At 41.2% G+C, this 17673-nt stretch overlaps 2 protein-coding genes across 2 annotated transcripts; both read right to left on the bottom strand.

Moving 5' to 3' along the window:
* Positions 1–1346: 1346 nt before the first annotated feature.
* Positions 1347–8932, bottom strand: LOC140937139 (2-hydroxyacylsphingosine 1-beta-galactosyltransferase-like). Its single transcript, XM_073386671.1, has 5 exons — positions 8755–8932; positions 4743–5340; positions 4001–4219; positions 3333–3621; positions 1347–1642 (listed from the first exon to the last, which is right to left on the bottom strand). The coding sequence occupies exons 1-5, from the start codon at positions 8896–8898 to the stop codon at positions 1363–1365; spliced, it is 1530 nt and encodes a 509-aa protein (XP_073242772.1). The 5' UTR covers positions 8899–8932; the 3' UTR covers positions 1347–1362.
* Positions 8933–9654: 722 nt separating this feature from the next.
* LOC140938606 (UDP-glucuronosyltransferase 2B14-like) lies at positions 9655–17617 on the bottom strand. Its single transcript, XM_073388105.1, has 5 exons — positions 17379–17617; positions 14159–14756; positions 13338–13556; positions 12086–12374; positions 9655–10408 (listed from the first exon to the last, which is right to left on the bottom strand). The coding sequence occupies exons 1-5, from the start codon at positions 17520–17522 to the stop codon at positions 10129–10131; spliced, it is 1530 nt and encodes a 509-aa protein (XP_073244206.1). The 5' UTR covers positions 17523–17617; the 3' UTR covers positions 9655–10128.
* Positions 17618–17673: the final 56 nt, after the last annotated feature.

The raw sequence follows: 17673 nt of genomic DNA, 5'->3' as shown, positions 1-17673 counted from the left end.
CGAGGATCGAAAGAGATCGAGGGGAGGATCGAGGATGAAGGAAAGAGGATCAGTCAGGGTGGACACAACAAGGAGGGGGAGGGGCGGGGCGGGGGTCCAAAAACCAGAAAAGACGATTGAAGACGTCAGAAACCGTAACGCCGCTGGGAAAACTCTTAATTTGCAATTTGGCCACTGTAAGCATACTAATTTCTGTAACCGGCTTGAAAACGCTCTTATAGATCTACAGTAGACTTGCAGTTTCCATTAATTCAGGTGGCCAAAGAAAATCGAAATTAGACTGGATGCATTTTCTGATGAGCGTCTAAAAGATCACTCCTAGGTGGAAAAAAAAGCCCTGAGAACGACATCGATTTATTGTTGATAAAAAAAAAGATGATCTTCATCAGGAAAACAGGTCCAAGCTTACCTATGGGTGCGCGATTTTATAACAAGCAATTATTACATCAATTTCTAATGAAAACCGTAAAAGTTTTTATACATGCACAGATAAATATTGACTCACAAATTGATCACAGGATGACGTATCTCTAGTTATGATTGCCAGTATCTTCTCTAGTACCACTACTGGTACCAAACCCTTTGCATGGCTACCATCAAAGGACCTCTGCGGATGCTTTCACGTGCACAAGTTCATGTCACCAAGAACATTTTGGTCAAACCTATTGTGCACAGTCAGCACCCACACACCATCCCACAAAAAGAACTTTCAATTGGTGTCTTCCTTACCATTGACAGTTGAACCTCCATCAAGCGTCTACCTATAAAAGCGACCACCGCATTTATTAAGTAATCAGAAGTCCCGAAATCATGAGTGACCGCAGCCATCTTTTGGCCATCCCAACGAAAGTTCTCCTATTGCTGTCACCTCTGTTAAGCGGCCATCAATCATTTGCTACACTTAGGTCAGCTTTATTTATAGAAGGTGAAGGAAATTACAGTCGACCGAGATTAACCTCGGTTGCCTCGGAACAGGCTCCGTAGTGGGGGAAAAAAGGCAAAAAAACGGGGTGAACGAGCCAAAAAGACATCCACGAGCAAAGCTAGCCTATCGGTGGACTTTCCCTTCCCCAGACTCCCCCTTAGCTCGTTTCGCTCGCCGATTTTGTTTCGCCTTTTTCCCAACCTTCTCTCGAAGCCCTGGGAGTAAGGTTGCCTTTTTCCCCAACTGCGGAGCCTGCAGGTCCCAAGCTGTCACTTATGATCACTAACGTAATATAAACAGACAGGTGCAGGATGAAAATGTTAATATTTAAGCAAGGTTTGTCCACCAAGGTAAGCTTTATGTACTTTATTTACATCTCTTTGCCCTTAGTCAAGATGATGTATACTTGTTTTGACCAAACTAAAAAAAGTTCTCTATTAGCTAGTTTTTTCTTTTGCAGCTGGCGTCAACAAAAGATTAATAGCTGCCTTTAACAAGAATCTGAGAGCAAACACTGTTAAAAACAAGATCAAAAATGCCAAAAATAAAATATCCAGAAGATACAGCTGATAAAATGGCAGGTCCAGTCCTCGAGCTCTGAGGAACGGTAAGCCACCCTGAGCCAGCGTGTACTCAACCCAGTCAGCGGCTTCTTTTACAGGTGGGCGCGGCAGGAGCTTAACCGAATTGGATATTCCTTTTGCCATCTTGCGATAACTAAAAGAAAATAGTTAATAGTTAATAGTTAAAGCGCTAGCCGATTGCAAAGCCCCCATCACTATCACTCACCTATAACCACAACTGTGTGCTATATTTGTTTTTCATTCTTGTCTTATAAATTACCATCGAAGAACTGAGGATGATCCCAATTCGATATATTTATCCCTATCCAATTTTTCTATCAGCGTTACAATCCTTGGTTCCGAACCGTGAAACATACGCCCCGATGAGCTTTATACTTGCAATTTTGTTCAACATTTTATACCTGACCCTGATACTAGAAATAAAGGGAGGGGAGGATCTTGGGATACATACCATTTACATGGGAAAACCGGCGAAATACGGGTGGAAAATCACGTTTCGTGTCATTACGTTAGTGAAGTTTTAGAAAAAAATAGGCGGTCATTTGAGGCGGTGCATTTTTTTTCTACTCCTCAGGTGATTTAGATATACTTTGTAAAGGGGCCTTCTCTTACAACGTCAAATCTAGTTGTTTAATGTTTTTGCAAGAGATTGCCACTCGCTCGGCTGGTTTCAGTGCGGTCCCTAGACTATCGGCCGATCAATCTACTCTGCTTCTGCTGCTACTGCTGCTGCTACAGTACTGCTAAAACAACTACTGGGTGTTCGATTCATTTTTTTTAGAAGTGTTAAAGACTTTCACGTCGGCAAACGTGTAACGACCGTTTTCTTGTATTCTGTTTCATTTACTGATAGCAAATTCTACCTTTAGGTAGTTAGCCTTTGTACAGACGCATCCACCCCTAAGTAAAAAAATCGGGAAAGGGGTGATTTTTACTGAGGAGTGGGAGCGTCGGCACACAGGCTATTAAAAAGTAGGCCACAAGTAGATGTGCCGCGGTAGAAATCAAAAAGCTAACCTCTGTCATTTCAGTATGATTTACTCGATTTACCGTGATGTGAGTTTATTTACGAAGAACAAGCAATGCAATCGTGGTGTGTATAACAGCCTGAGTAACAAGTGCTGGATCATTCAATAACGCAATTCTAGAGATTTGATTGGCTACTGAGTTATCATGACCTATGGGTAACGCTCTATAAATATATGGTAAGTGTACGTGTCAGCTGAGCTGAAACTTTTTTCGAGGAGACGCCAATGGTGCCCGAAGGAAGTTGTTATTCTAAGACTGCTAGAAAATGTTATTTTTTCCGGACAACACCACGAGAGACACACAGTGGAATATATGCCATGAGTGCCGAAGGTTCTATAAAAATATCTCGAAAAATACATGAAATTACATGAAAATATCGAGCATTATCATTCGATGTAAATTTTTCTTCCTTTTCATTAGCCGACAGCCTACCACGTGACCTGCAAATAATGGTCTGCTCATGCGCAATGTCGTCCAACTGTATTTGGCTGCAAATAATATTCTGCTCGTGCGTTAGTGAAACCACGCTTTTCTCCTTCTAGCGATCACTTTTGCGTGGAAATGGCAGCTCCCCGAAGGTATTCATTAAAAGAAAAATTCGGTGACCGAATGAAAGAAGAATTATTGAACTGGGTTATCGCAAAATATCGTGATTTGTCAGTGTGTCGCAGAGATGATCTATTCGCTACTGACAAATCACGATATTTTGCTCAACCTCGTCCAATAATTGTTCATTAAATCTACCATAAGATTCGCTCGTGCAACAATTGTTGACTATATAAAGAGTTTCTCACCTAGGGTCGCTTAACACTTTTTGTATCAAGCTAACGAACTCTTCTGATGACATGGACCACAAGTTTACAACCTCCGCAAGTCCTAACTGCTTCATAGTGTTAGCGTTGTAAAATTGATCTCCAAAAAAAGGTGCAAGGATCATTGGCACTCCGTGGTAGGTTGATTCTAGGATACCATTAATTCCTGCGTGGCCTATAAATAGACGAGTCTTAGGATGACCGAGAATGTCATTCTGTGGTAACCATGACATCAGTTTGACATTGTCACTTACTGACACCTGTAGCGTGCCTGTTGAGAAAAAATGCGTACAGTTACTGGGTAATTTAGCAGCAACCAGATGGTACCCTTCTGCAGCTATGACATGTGAGTAGGTAGCATTTGATTTATCTTTGCTAATGGGGCTTTTTTTCTGAAATCGCTGCTCGTAAGGCAAGATGGAGGCGGAGCCGCCGAGCAAAAGCTACGGGGTATTTGCTCCCAACCTTCACTCGACTTCGCCGTCAAAAATCTACAGCACCCGCCATCTAATCAAGCTAATCCTGCCCGCTTATTGTTCTCTATAAAGAGAACATAGAAGGTCTGTAACCAGGCTAGTTAATCCACTGATCACTGTAATTACTCTTCCTTGCCTGAATGAGGATATTCCTCGGTGTGTTTATGAACATACCTTCTAACTTCATTTTCCAGATAACCTTTTGTGGAAGCTTAGAGAAAGCGTCAGCCATTCTTTGCAAGAGTGGTACATTTAATTCTGCAATTTCTCCCAAAATGCTACCAAATGAAACTAAGATAACATCTTGGTCACCATCTTTTCCTATGAATTCCTCCAGCTCTTTTGGTAGAGGCTTAGCTGGACTGGGAAGGAATGGACCAACAACCCGAGTGTCTATTATGAAACAGCAAGGAACATGTTAAAGAAAAAGATATGTTATTATAATCACCATGAGATCGAACACGGGGCTGTAATGTTGTGGAAAACAATTGGACTCCCAGAAATCAAGGCCCAGTGAAAATTACCAGCTCAGTCCAACGAGCTGGTGACACCGTGACGGTGTTGAACATGCGTAAATAAAATTTCCAAGGACCTCCGTGACACAACCTGTTTCTATTAAGGGCAAAAATTGGTTCAGATCAATCAAATGAATGCTATTTAGACGTTATCAAAGTCAAAGACGAGCCCAGCGGCGGAAAGCAGAACTTAGCACTCTCTATCTGGTATGTTCCGCGCTCTCTACTCAGATTTGGCAGCTCTACTTGCAGGGAATTCTAAGCGACATTCATAAGTGACGTATGTTTTGTTGAAGACGGCACAAAATTAGGTCCTAGACTAATAACTAAATTGCGATTCTTTAATTATAAAACTGTGGTGTACAGTAATGTAAAAAGAAATGAGAAAAAACCCGACTTACTTGGATGGACAGGCCTCGGATGCTCTAATCCAAACGGTATCTGACCGATAATCAGATCAGCTCTTCCAAGTGTTTCGTGGATGCTTTTGTTGGGTGTGATGTTGTATTTTGCTTTAACATTGCTATAAAGTGGGCAGAGATCTTGCAAGTAATACCAATACAGTAATATCCATTGTAGTACATTCCTGGCTCTGTCAATGATATTCGACATTCTATTATCATTGTTGCTTATTTGAGGTATATAGGCTAGCGGAGCGGGCAGACCAACTGCAAACGAAGTTGGTGTGGAAAAAGTGGCTGCAGATATCAAAACATGAGGTACTGATAATTTGTCCGCTACTAACGCCGAGCAGAGATACCACAGTTCACCGACAACGAGATCGGCATCATTAGTCTCCTTCATTAGCTCCATGTCAGTAAGCATTTCATCGCAACAAGTTGACTGGGTGGTGAAAAGAATGTTAAATTGCTCTCTTGCACTCGACGGCGTGTTCTGCTTTCCTGAAGTGATCGTAGAGAAGGTCTTGCTGTCGTTAAAGAAGCGTACATGTGGATTGTTGGTAGCATATTTAGCCGTTGTTCCCACAAAAAGAATAACCTGTCAAGACGATGATGAAACAGTAAGTAGCCTTATTGCAATGCACGTCATCTTAGTTTGTTGCGGGCTATCCCTCGACTCAAGGGGTTCAAGGCCTGGGTCAAAGGTGTGGTCGGAGCATATGATTGACTGGAATATCTCTCGCTAGGAAACTTAAAGAAAGATGAATTTTTCTCCAAAAGTAAATCTTGAGGTCTTCTTGTGCCTTAACGTTTAATTATGGTCATGTGACATGTCACGCGACCAAAAATTGAAAATGAAGGAAATTGGCAAATTGGTGGCGCATAGTTACTTTGTTTGGTCAAATTAATTGAGATTTCTGATGGAGGGTAAACATACCTTACTTTCTACGGGAGTTGGAATGAATGTACGCGAAGTTTATATTAATTAAAGTTTTATATAATTAAAGGTTATATTTGGGCATTTAAAATGTTTTCGCTCATAATTTGTTTATTGAACACTCCAAACGTGAAGTGTTAAAAACTCCTTAATATGAATGAGAAAAATGCTATGGCTTGATTTCTTTTCTTAAACCCGCCACCAATTTGTCAATTATTTAGGACTTTTAGAAAAATAGTCACGTGACACATCACGTGACCTATTAACAAAATATTTTATACTTTAAAATGTTAAGAAGGATGAGTTTTTTATGTGTGCCAAATATTGCTTCCGTTCTATAATCTGTGCCGAAGTTTTTATAGCTCGTAAATCGTTTTCCGCAAGGAAACCCCTAGACCCAGGCCTTAACCGAACTACTTGAGGAAGGAGGTCATTAACTATCCTCAAATACTTGCGGACCCTTGTAGCGATCGAACTGGCTAGGCTTCAAAGAAGAATTAGAAATTCCCTCACTTTCCTCGGGGATAGTAGGGCGAGCAAAATAGCAGACCAGGGCACTGCTCACGCGTACTTTAATAAGCAAAAATACGGACTGTTTTGCAGTCTACATAAGCGGTCAGTATAAAACATGGACTGCGGACTGCGGATCACGGACTGCGGACTGGGTATAAAATACGGACTAGGTATAAAATGAGGACTCCGGACTGAGTATAAAACACGGACTAGGTATAAAACGCGGACTACGGACTACGTATATAAAAACGGCTTTAGAAAGGTAAAACTGAGAGAAGTGGGAAACGGACTAGCAAAAACAGTACTCCCAGCTTTAATATTCCCTTGGCTGTTCAAGTAGTCTATTCTTCCCACGGAGAAGAAAGGTTATGCCGGTACTCAAGACAACTGAAATTAAACTCTGAATTTTATAAAAAGAAGGAGTTAGAAGAGATTTCAATTTTCAGTTTGAAACCAATAAGAAGCACCGAATTGAAAAAAATAGTATTGGTGTTAGTCAGATCAGTAAAAGTCTTATCGGATGCCACAATTCCGTTTCAAATAAAGCCTTGGGAATATGAGGACTGAATGAAGAACTCAGACGAGAAGGTCAATGTATAGCATTCCGCGATGCACAAAAGCAGTATTTAGGGGGGAGGGATTACTCACATACGTGAATAATAACCAAAATGAGTCATCCAACGTTATATTCTAAGCGATGATTGTGATGACATGATTTACACCCTGCTCCTGATCGCCGGAGGGGGGTACTACTGGGAATTCTTGGTGGGGGTGTGGTGTCCAGTTCTCCGAATCCTGACCTTATTGCAGACCAAAAAATGTCATTTTCCACACCCGTTTTCAGACCAGATCTCTAAAATCCATGCTCATTTTCGGACCTGGAAAAATTTCGCCTGTTCCAGGCTCTCAGATAGTTGGGGAGACTCCCCAGTTTTCTCCCGTTTTATTTTCGTGTTTTCGCTTTCTCAATTCAGCGGACCCAACTATCTCAGAGCCTGGAATAGGTTAGGTCTAATTAGGCAGAAATTATGTCATCATTACCAAGTTAGAGTGGAAACAAAAAATTCTCCAAATGCATTTCGAATTCGCATATTTCTATTTCGTTCTTATTCATTTGGAATTGAAACGATAAATACGTCCATTCATGTACGCTCCCTTAGTTCCCTTGAAAACCATACCCGATTCCACATCAAAATGGGCAAAGTGTTTTCAGACCAAGAAGGCCCAAACCCCCTACCCTTCCATTATAGAAGGGAGTACCACCCCTGATCCTGACCCCTTTCATGATTGTTAGAGACCGAGACAAGGTCTAAAAACAGGTGAAGAAAATAGCATTTTGATCCGGCTTATGATTCAGAGAACCGAGCGGCACACCTCCACCAAGACTGATTTATAGGAGTACTTACAACTTTAACTCGTGTCTTGCTATTTGGCGATCTTTTGATCTTATTTTTCCTTACCTGGAACCAATTAGCACCGTTTTTACCAAAGTAGTCCGTAGTCCGTATTTTATTTCCAGTCCGCAGTCCGCAGTCCTCGTTTTATACCTTGTCCATGTTTTACACCCAGTCCATATTTTCCAGTCTGCGTTTTATACCTAGTCCGTATTTTATACCCAGTCCGGAGTCCGCAGTCCGCAGTCCATCTTTTATACTGACCGATTGCATAAGGCGCCTAAACAGCCGTATTCGTCAGCACTGAACCGCGAAAACGAGCCAAGTGATCCCCTCTATTTATTAAATTTTATCATTGTCTTTAACTTACTTCAACGGCGTACTGAGTATCAACGAAAATCTGTCGTTCATTTACAAGATGCCCGCCTACTGGCGATGACAGTTACGGGAAAATAGCTCGAAATTTACATTTACGAGGCTGGAGCTTTCAGTCCCCTTTCATTACAATACAGTAATCACGATGAAAATTATACAAGATAAATTATTAGTTTTTTTGCAGATATTGCCCTAGAGACTGATTAATCGTCGTGAATCAGCATTTCTAGCTTCACTACTTTACTCAACCAAAAGTGTACGAAAAAAACAGACAGCAAGAATGCTTTCGTGATATCATTTCAAAATGTATTCAGCGATTTGAATTTAACAGCTTGTGTAGATTATAAACCAGGATTATAAACGGTCGTCAATTACTGATCTCTGCTCCTGGGTAGAGCCATGTATAACAGGACATTGGTTTAATTGTTTAGAGTGTCTTCTCTCCTTTTTACTCAGTGATTACTTTCGATGCCGAGCTATGCCGGTTACAGCCACTTTTCTTTCAAGTCTTTTTGGACTGCTTCTTAATATCCTTTACCGTCTCTCGACTGCTTGGATTTTTTTTAAATGTATGTGTAATTGTCATGCTATGTGGACACCGTAGACTGTAGCACTTCTTGGCTGTACTCAGAATAAGAATATCCCTTTATTTATCACGCTTCATGAGGTATCACGGAATTGTACCATAAAGTACGTTGAAGACCCTTAGCTTATATACTAGTTGACAACAACAAAGGCTGGACCAAATAACAATCGTTCCGTTACTGAAAATTTTGTACTCTTATTTGCATACCTCATGGCCCCTATCTGACAGTTCTTGTGCCAGTTTGTTTAGAATCATGTAATGGCTTCGTCCAAACATGGGAAACATGACAAATTTTGCAGCAAAGCATCCTGAAACAAGCGAGAACAACAGAACTGTTCCCAAAATCGCCATAATTGTAGTAAGTGTCCAGCTAAGAACTCCTGAAAGAAAGTCTTTAAAATTTAAATAAATATTAGCCCGTCGTGCTTCCTCGCATGCGCATATCAATTACATCTGTTTTTGTCACGTAATCTCAAGTCAGCGTAAGTACCAGGGCCTTCCTTAGCGGGTATGGGAAAGGAGATTTTTAGCGGAGGCAGCGGGGAGGGGCAAAAAAAGAAAAGAATGTTTCTCTCTCTTCGCTGTCTTCCGTTTTCGCTTCTCTCTTCTCCTTTTACCCCCAGAAACCTATGGTACACAGTCAAGACCCACACACCATCCCACAAAAAGAACTTTGGTGTCTTTCTTACCATTGACAATAGAACCTCCATCAATCGTCTACCTATTAACCCTTTAAATCCTAATATCAAAATTCAAATTCTCATTTATTATGCCTATACGTTTTCAATAGAAGTAGAGGGGCGAATTGGTTGAAGTATCAATTAGATTCACCTTTTGTGATCACGTCCTCAATTCTCATGACCTCGATCTGTGTTTTATAAAGTAGGGATATTACAGGGAGAAATTTGATGCTGATCACCCCTTAAGGGCTTTTAAGCGGCCAATAACGAAAGTCCCGACATCATTGTAGAAACGAATTGTAAATTAAGCCTCTTGTGAGCGGCCTCCTCTCTCAAGTCAGCGCGGCCATCTTTTGCCCATCCCGACGACAGTTCTTTTATTAATGTTGCTGTCACCTCTATTAAGCGGATATCAATAATTTGCTGCACTTAGTTCAGCTTTATTTTAAAAAATATAGTGCAGGAAAAAACAGTCTGAGATTAGCCTGGGACCAGGCTCCGTAGTGGGGGATAAAGACAAAAACAGAGTGAAGCAGCAAAAAAATCGGAGAGCAAAGCGAGCCGAGCAGTGGGCTTTCCCTTCCCCAGACTCCCGCTCGGCTCGCTTTGTTCGCCGATTTTGTTTCGGCTTTTTCCCAACCTCTTTCCCAGGGTCCTCTCTCTTGTTTCGAGAGAACGCTGGGAACAAGGTTTCCCTTTTTCCCCCAACTGTGGAGGCTGCAGGTCCAAAGCCATCATGTGACTAATGTGATACAATCAGACAGGTACAGGATGAAAATTTTCCTGTATAAGCAAGGTTTGTCTGCCAAGGTAAGCTTTATGTACTGACTTGGACCTCATCTCTTTGCCCTTAGTCAAGATGATGTATACTTGTTTTGACCACACTAAAAAATTTTCTCTATTAGCTAGCTTTCTCTTTTGTAGCTGGTGCCAACAAAAGATTAATAGCTGCCTTTAACAAGAATCTGAGAGCAAACACTGTTAAAAACAAGATCAAAAATGCCAACAATAAAATATCCAGAAGATACAGCTGATAAAATGGCAGGTCCAGTCCTCGAGCTCTGAGGAACGGTAAGCCACCCTGAGCCAGCGTGTACTCCACCCAGTCAGCGGCTTCTTTTACAGGTGGGCGCGGCAGAAGCTTAACCGAATTGGATATTCCTTTTGCCATCTTGCGATAACTAAAAGAAAATAGTTAATAGTTAAAGCGCTAGCCGATTGCAAAGCCCCCATCACTATCACTCACCTATAGCCACAACTGTGTGCTATATTTGTTTTTCATTCTTGTCTTATAAATTACCATCGACGAACTGAGGATGTTCCCAATTCGAGATATTTATCCTTATTCAATTTTTCTATCAGCGTTACAATCCTTGGTTCCGAACCGTGAAACATACGCCCCGATGAGCTTTATACTTGCAATTTTGTTCAACATTTTATACCTGACCCTGATACTAGAAATAAAGGGAGGGGAGGATCTTGGGATACATACCATTTACATGGGAAAACCGGCGAAATACGGGTGGAAAATCACGTTTCGTGTCATTACGTTAGGGAAGTTTCAGAAAAAAATGGGCGGTCATTTGAGGCGGTGCATTTTTTTTCTACTTCTCAGGTGATTTAGATATACTTTGAAGCGGGTCCTTCTCTTACAACGTCAAATCTAATTGTTTAATGTTTTTGCAAGAGATTGCTACTCGCTCGGCTGGTTTCAGTGCGGTCCCTAGACTATCGGCCGATCAATCTACTCTGCTTCTGCTGCTACTGCTGCTGCTACAGTACTGCTAAAACAACTACTGGGTGTTCGATTCATTTTTTTTAGAAGTGTTAAAGACTTTCACGTCGGCAAACGTGTAACGACCGTTTTCTTGTATTCTTTTTCATTTACTGATAGCAAATTCTCCCTTTAAAGTAGTTAGCCTTTGTACAGACGCATCCACGCCTAAGTAAAAAAAAAAATCGGGAAAGGGGTGATTTTTACTGAGGAGTGGGAGCGTCGGTACACAGGCTATTAAAAAGTAGGTCAGAAGTAGATGTGCCCTGGTAGAAATCAAAAAGCTAACCTCTGTCATTTCAGTATGATTTACTCGATTTACCGTGATGTGATTTTATTTACGTAGAACAAGCAGTGCAATCGTGGTGTGTATAACAGCCTGAGTGGCAAGTGCTGGATCATTCAATAACGCAATTTTAGAGATTTGATTGGCTACTGAGCTATCATGACTTATGGGTAACGCTCTATAAATATGGTAAGTGTACGCGTCAGCTGAGCTGAAACGCTTTTCTAGGAGACGCCAATGGTGCCCGAAGGAAGTTGTTGTTATTCAAGACTGCTAGGATATGTTATTTTTCCGGACAACACCACGACAGCCACACAGTGGAATATATGCCCTGAGTGCCGAAGATTCTATAAAAATATCTCGAAAAATACATGAAATTACATGAAAATATCGAGCAGTATCATTCGGTGCAAATTTTTCTTCCTTTTCATTAGCCGACAGCCTACCTCCTGACCTGCAAATAATGGTCTGCTCATGCGCAATGTCGTCCAACTGTATTTGGCTGCAAATAATATTCTGCTCATGCGTAAGTGAAACCACGCTTTTCTCCTTCTTGCGATCGCTCTTGCGTGAAAATGGCAGCTTTCCAAAGATATTCATTAAAAAACAAATTCGGTGACCGAATGATAAAAGAATTATTGAACTAGGTTATTGCAAAATATCGTGATTTGTCAGTGTGTCGCAGAGATGATCTATTCGCCACTGACAAATCACGATATTTTGCTCAACTCCGTCCAATAATTGTTCATTAAATCTACCATAAGATTCGCTAGTGCAAGGAGTTTCCAAAGAACTCACCTAGGGTCGCTTAACACTTTTTGTATCAAGCTAACGAATTCTTCTGATGACATGGACCACAAGTTTACAACCTCCGCAAGTCCTAACTGCTTCATAGTGTTAGCATTGTAAAATTGATCTCCAAAAAAGGGTGCAAGGATCATTGGCACTCCGTGGTAGGTTGATTCTAGGATACCATTAATTCCTGCGTGGCCTATAAATAGACGAGTCCTAGGATGACCGAGAATGTCATTCTGTGGTAACCATGACATCAGTTTGACATTGTCACTTACTGACACATGTAGCTTGCCTGTTGAGAAAAAAATGCGTACAGTCACTGGGTAATTTAACAGCGACCAGATGGTACCCTTCTGCAGCTATGACATGTGAGTTGGTAGCATTTGATTTATCTTTGCTAATGGAGCTTTTTCTGAAATCACTGCACGTAAGGCAAGATGGGGGCGGGAGGCGCATTGCCCACCCCGCCCCCTTGCGCTAGCGCTTAATAAATCCCTCGCGGATTTTATATTCATACAGGCGCTCGACGAGCTGTAAATAGCCTAGTACGTAGTTGGTGGAATTATTATATCCTACATACTTTCTTAGGCTGCGTGCAAACGGACGCAACAACTCCCAACATTGTTGCGCCAACAATGTTGGGAGTTGTTGCGTGAGTGTTGGCAGTGGTGTGCAAACGGATGCAACAACTCCCAACAATGTTGGGACCTGCAGTGCATCGTGGGAAGGATACAACACACAAGTCTTTGTAAACCATGCGTAATGAGCGTGCGTGGCCCGAACAATGTTGGAAAAGCTGTGCAAACGGATCCAACATTGTTGCGCTACGCTTCGGCGATCACGGAACAAAAGAAATGTTGGGAGTTATTGGCTGAAAAGTTTGACCGGTTTCAAACTTTGCGCAACAACACGCAACGACATCCAACAACACGCAACAGGGTGTGAAAACGGACGCAACATGTAACATCCGACAATGTTGGGAGTTGTTGGCCAACAATGTTGCGTCCGTTTGCACGGGGCTTTAAAGGCGGAGCCGCAGAGCAAAAGCTACCAGGTATTTGCTCCCAACCTTCACTCGACTTCGCCGTCAAAAATCTAGAGCACCCGCCATCTCATCAAGTTAATCCTGCCCGCTAATCTTTTCTCTATAAAGAGAAAATAGAAGGTCTGTAACCAGGCTAGTTAATCCGCTGATCACTGTAATTACTCTTCCTTCCTTGAATGAGGATATTCCTCGGTGTGTTTATGAACATACCTTCTAACTTCATTTTCCAGATAACCTTTTGTGGAAGCTTAGAGAAAGCGTCTGCCATTCTTTGCAAGAGTGGTTCATTTAATTCTGCAATTTCTCCCAAAATGCTACCAAATGAAACTAAGATAACATCTTGGTCACCGTCTTTTCCTATGAATTCCTCCAGTTCTTTTGGTAGAGGCTTAGCTGGACTGGGAAGGAATGGACCAACAACCCGAGTGTCTATAATGAAACAGTACAGGACATGTTAAAAAAAAAGATATGTTATTATAATCACCAAGAGATCGATCACGGAACTGCAATGTTGTGGAAAACAATTGGACTCCCAGAAATCATGGCCCAGTGAAAATTACCAGCTCAATTCAACGAACTGGTGAACACCGTGAGGGTGTGGAACATGCATAACTAAAATTTCCAAGAACCTCCGTGACACAACCTGTTTCTATTAACGGCAAAAATTGGCAGATCAATCAAATGAGCGCCATTTAGGCGTTCTCAAAGACAAAGACGAGCCCAGCGGCGGAAACTAGAACTTAGCGCTCTCTAACTTTGTCTTCGAGTTTGGTTCTTTGCTTTCATGTTTCGCGCTATCTACTCAGATTTGGCAGCTCTACTTGCAGGGAATTCTAAGCGACATTCAAAAGTGACACATGTTTTGTTGAAGACGGCACAAAATTAGGTCCTAACCTAATACCTAATTGCGATTGTTATAAAACTGTGGAGTATAGTAATGTAAAAAGAAATGAGGAAAAAAAACGACTTACTTATTCTTAAACTGTGGTGTACAGTAATGTGAAAATAAATGAGAAAAAAAACCGACTTACTTGGATGGACAGGCCTCGGATGCTCTAATCCAAACGGCACCTGACCGATAATCAGATCAGCTCTTCCGAGTGTTTCGTGGATGCTTTTGTTGGGTGTGATGTTGTATTTTGCTTTAATATTGCTATAAAGTGGGCAAAAATCCTGCAAGTAATACCAATACAGTGATATCCATTGTAGTACATTCCTAGCTCTGTCAATAATATTTGACATTCTATTATCATTGTTGCTTATTTGAGGTATATAGGCTGGCGGAGCGGGCATACCAACTGCAAGCGAAGATGGTGTGGACAAAGGCGCTGCAGATATCAAAACTTGCGGTACTGATAATTTGTCCGCTACTAACGCTGAGCAGAGATACCACAGTTCACCAACAACGAGATCGGCATCATTAGTTTCCTTCATAAGCCCCACGTCACTTAGCATTTCATCGCAATACGATGACTGGGTGGTGAAAAGAATGTTAAATTGCTGTCTTGCACTCAACGGCGTGTTCTGCTTTCCTGAAGTGATCGTAGAGAAGGTCTTGCTGTCGTTAAAGAAGCGTACATGTGGATTGTTTGTACCATATTTAGCCGTTGTTCCCATAAATAGAATAACCTGTCAAGACGATGATAAAACTGAGTAAGTAGCCTTATTCAATGCACGTCATCTTGGTTTGTTTCGGGTTATCCCTCGACTCAAGGGGTTCAAGGCCTAGGTCAAAGGTGTGGTCGGAGCATATGATTGATTGGCAATAACTCTCGCTAGGAAACTTAAAGAAAGATGAATTTTTCTACAAAAGTAAATCTTGAGGTCTTCTGGTGCCTTAACGCGATCAAAAATTGAAATGAAGGAGATTGGCAAATTGGTGGCGCATAGTTAATTTGTTTGGTTAAATAAATTGGCATTTCTGATAGAGGGTAAACATGCCTTACTTTCTACAGAGGTAAAATGAATGTACGCGACGTTTATATTAATTAAAGTTTTTTATATCTCAAGATTATATTTGGGCATTTAAAATGTTTTCTCTCATAATTTGTTTATTGAACATTCCAAACGTGAAGTGTTAAAAATTCCTTGATATGAATGAGAAAAATGCTATGGCTTGATAGAAACCCGCCACCAATTTGTCAATGATGTAAGACTTTTTAGAAAAATGGTCACGTGACACATCACGTGACCTATCAACAATATTTATACTTTATGTGTGCCAAATATTGATTCCGTTGCATAATCTGTGCATGTGCCGAAGTTTATATAGCCAGTAAATCGTTTTCCGCTGGTAAACCCTTTAGACCCAGGCCTTAAACTACTTGAGGAAGAAGGTCATTCCTCATCCCAAAATACTTGCGAACCCTTGTAGCTATTGAACTGGCTAGGCTTCAAAGAAGACTAAGAAAATTCCCTCACTTTCCTCGGGGATAGTAGGGCGAGCAAAATAGCAGGATTTGCTCTCTCCCCTCGTTGTACTACCTTGTTCCTCACGCGCGGGTAGCAATTTTAACGCGCGCTTTGGCGTTTCCTCACCCTGCTATTCCTAAAGAAACGAAGTACCTATAGTTTAGCTTCAGATTCAATGGGCAAACAGTTTGTTTTCCACAAGGGCAAATTTATAAGAAATTAGATTTGAAATAGAAGTTGCCTTGTCTTTTTTTAGAATGGCTCTTGTCAAAGTGATTAGCTGGTTTTGCGGCACTGCACATAACAAGATGGTGGCTAGTGAAAATATCTTCTGCAGAAACATTGTTAATGTGATGTCGATCAAAAAGAAGCGTTAGGGGAATTTTCGATAGCGGTTTTATTTTGGTCAAGATGAGTTTTAATATTTTGAGAATGCTCGTAACGGTAGCGGTATGAGTGCCGAGTGTGGCGTATTTCACATTCACCGAGGCTAACGATAGTGGATCCTGACCGACTCGTGCTGAATCACTATAAACGGACGTCTAAGCTCCGTCTTTATCACTTTACGTCCTACAAAGTAATTGCAATATCTCGAGGTAAATTCCCTAAAATCGTACTTTTCAATGTTTTCTTCCATCTTCCACGTAGCGCCATTTTCAAACTCGCCCCAGCCTTCGCTCAAAAATCGGAAGGAAAAAGGCCGACACTTCACGCTCGCGGGCAGTTTTCGGTTGAGCGTAAGGTAAAGCCCGAAGGTATTAAAAGGCTTTTTCTAGGTACACGTGCGTGGATAAGCTATAAAATAAACCCAACTTCTGTGTGAAAACACAAGCATCATGGAAAAATCCGCGCCTATATCAGTCTGTATGTCCAGTTTTGGGCTGCACACGGCTGATCATGATTGCGAAAGGCGCCTAAATAGCCGTATTCCTCAGCACTGAACCGCGACAACGAGCCAAGTGAAGCCCTCTTTTTATTACATTTTATAATTGTCTTCCTGACTTATTTCAACAGCCGTACTGAGTTTCAACGAAAATCTGTCGTTCATTTACAAGATGGCCGCCCGCTGGCGATGAAAGTTACGGGAAAATAGGTCGAAATTTATATTTACGAGGCAGGAGCTTTCAGTCCCCTTTCAGTAAGGCAAACAATACCTCATTACAATACAGTAGTCACGATGAAAATTATAAAAAGATAAATAATTAGTTCTTTTGCAGATATTGCCCTGAGACTGATTAATCTTCCGGAATCAGCATTTTCGGCTTCACTACTTTACTCAACCAAAAGTATACGAAAAAAAACAGACAGCAAGAATGCTTTCGTGATTTCATTTCAAAATGTATTTAGGGATTTGAAGTTAATAGCTTATGTAGATTATAAACCAGGATTATAAACGGTCAATTACTGATCTCTGCTCCTGGGTAGAGCCATGTATAACAGGAGATTATTTTATTTGTTTTCAATGTACCAAAACGGAGAGAGTGTCTTCTCTCTTTTTTACTCAGTGATTACTTTCGATGCCGAGCTATGCCGGTTACAGCCACTTTTCTTTTAAGTCTTTTTGGACTGCTTCTTAATATCCTGTACCGTCTCTCGACTGCTAGGATTATTATAAATGTGTGTGTAATTGTCATGCAATGTAGACACTGTAGACTGTAGCATTTCTTGGCTGTACTGAGAATCACAATATCCCAAGTCATCACGCTTCATAAGGTATCACGGAATTGTACCATAAAGTATGTTAAAGACCCTTAGCTTATATGCTAGTTGACAACAACAAAGGCTGGACCAAATAACAATCGTGCTGTTACTTAAAATTTTGTACTCTTATTTGCATACCTCATGGCCCCTATCTGACAGTTCTTGTGCCAGTTTGTTTAGAATCATGTAATGGCTTCGTCCAAACATGGGAAACATGACAAATTTTGCAGCAAAGCATCCTGAAACAAGCGAGAGCAACAGAACTGTTCCCAAAGCCGCCATAATTGGCTAAGTGTCCAGCTAAGAACTCCTGAAAGGAAGCCTTTAAAATTTAAATAAATATTAGCCCATTGTGCTTCCTCGCATGTGCGTATCAATTACATCTGTTTTTGTCACGTAATCTCAAGTTAGCGTAAGTATCAGGCCTTCCTTA

The sequence above is a fragment of the Porites lutea genome, chromosome 5 (assembly GCF_958299795.1).
Source record: "Porites lutea chromosome 5, jaPorLute2.1, whole genome shotgun sequence".
In the NCBI taxonomy this organism is placed as follows: domain Eukaryota; kingdom Metazoa; phylum Cnidaria; class Anthozoa; order Scleractinia; family Poritidae; genus Porites; species Porites lutea.
Note: the sequence above shows the minus strand (reverse complement) of the source record. Positions and strands in the feature narration are given on the sequence as shown.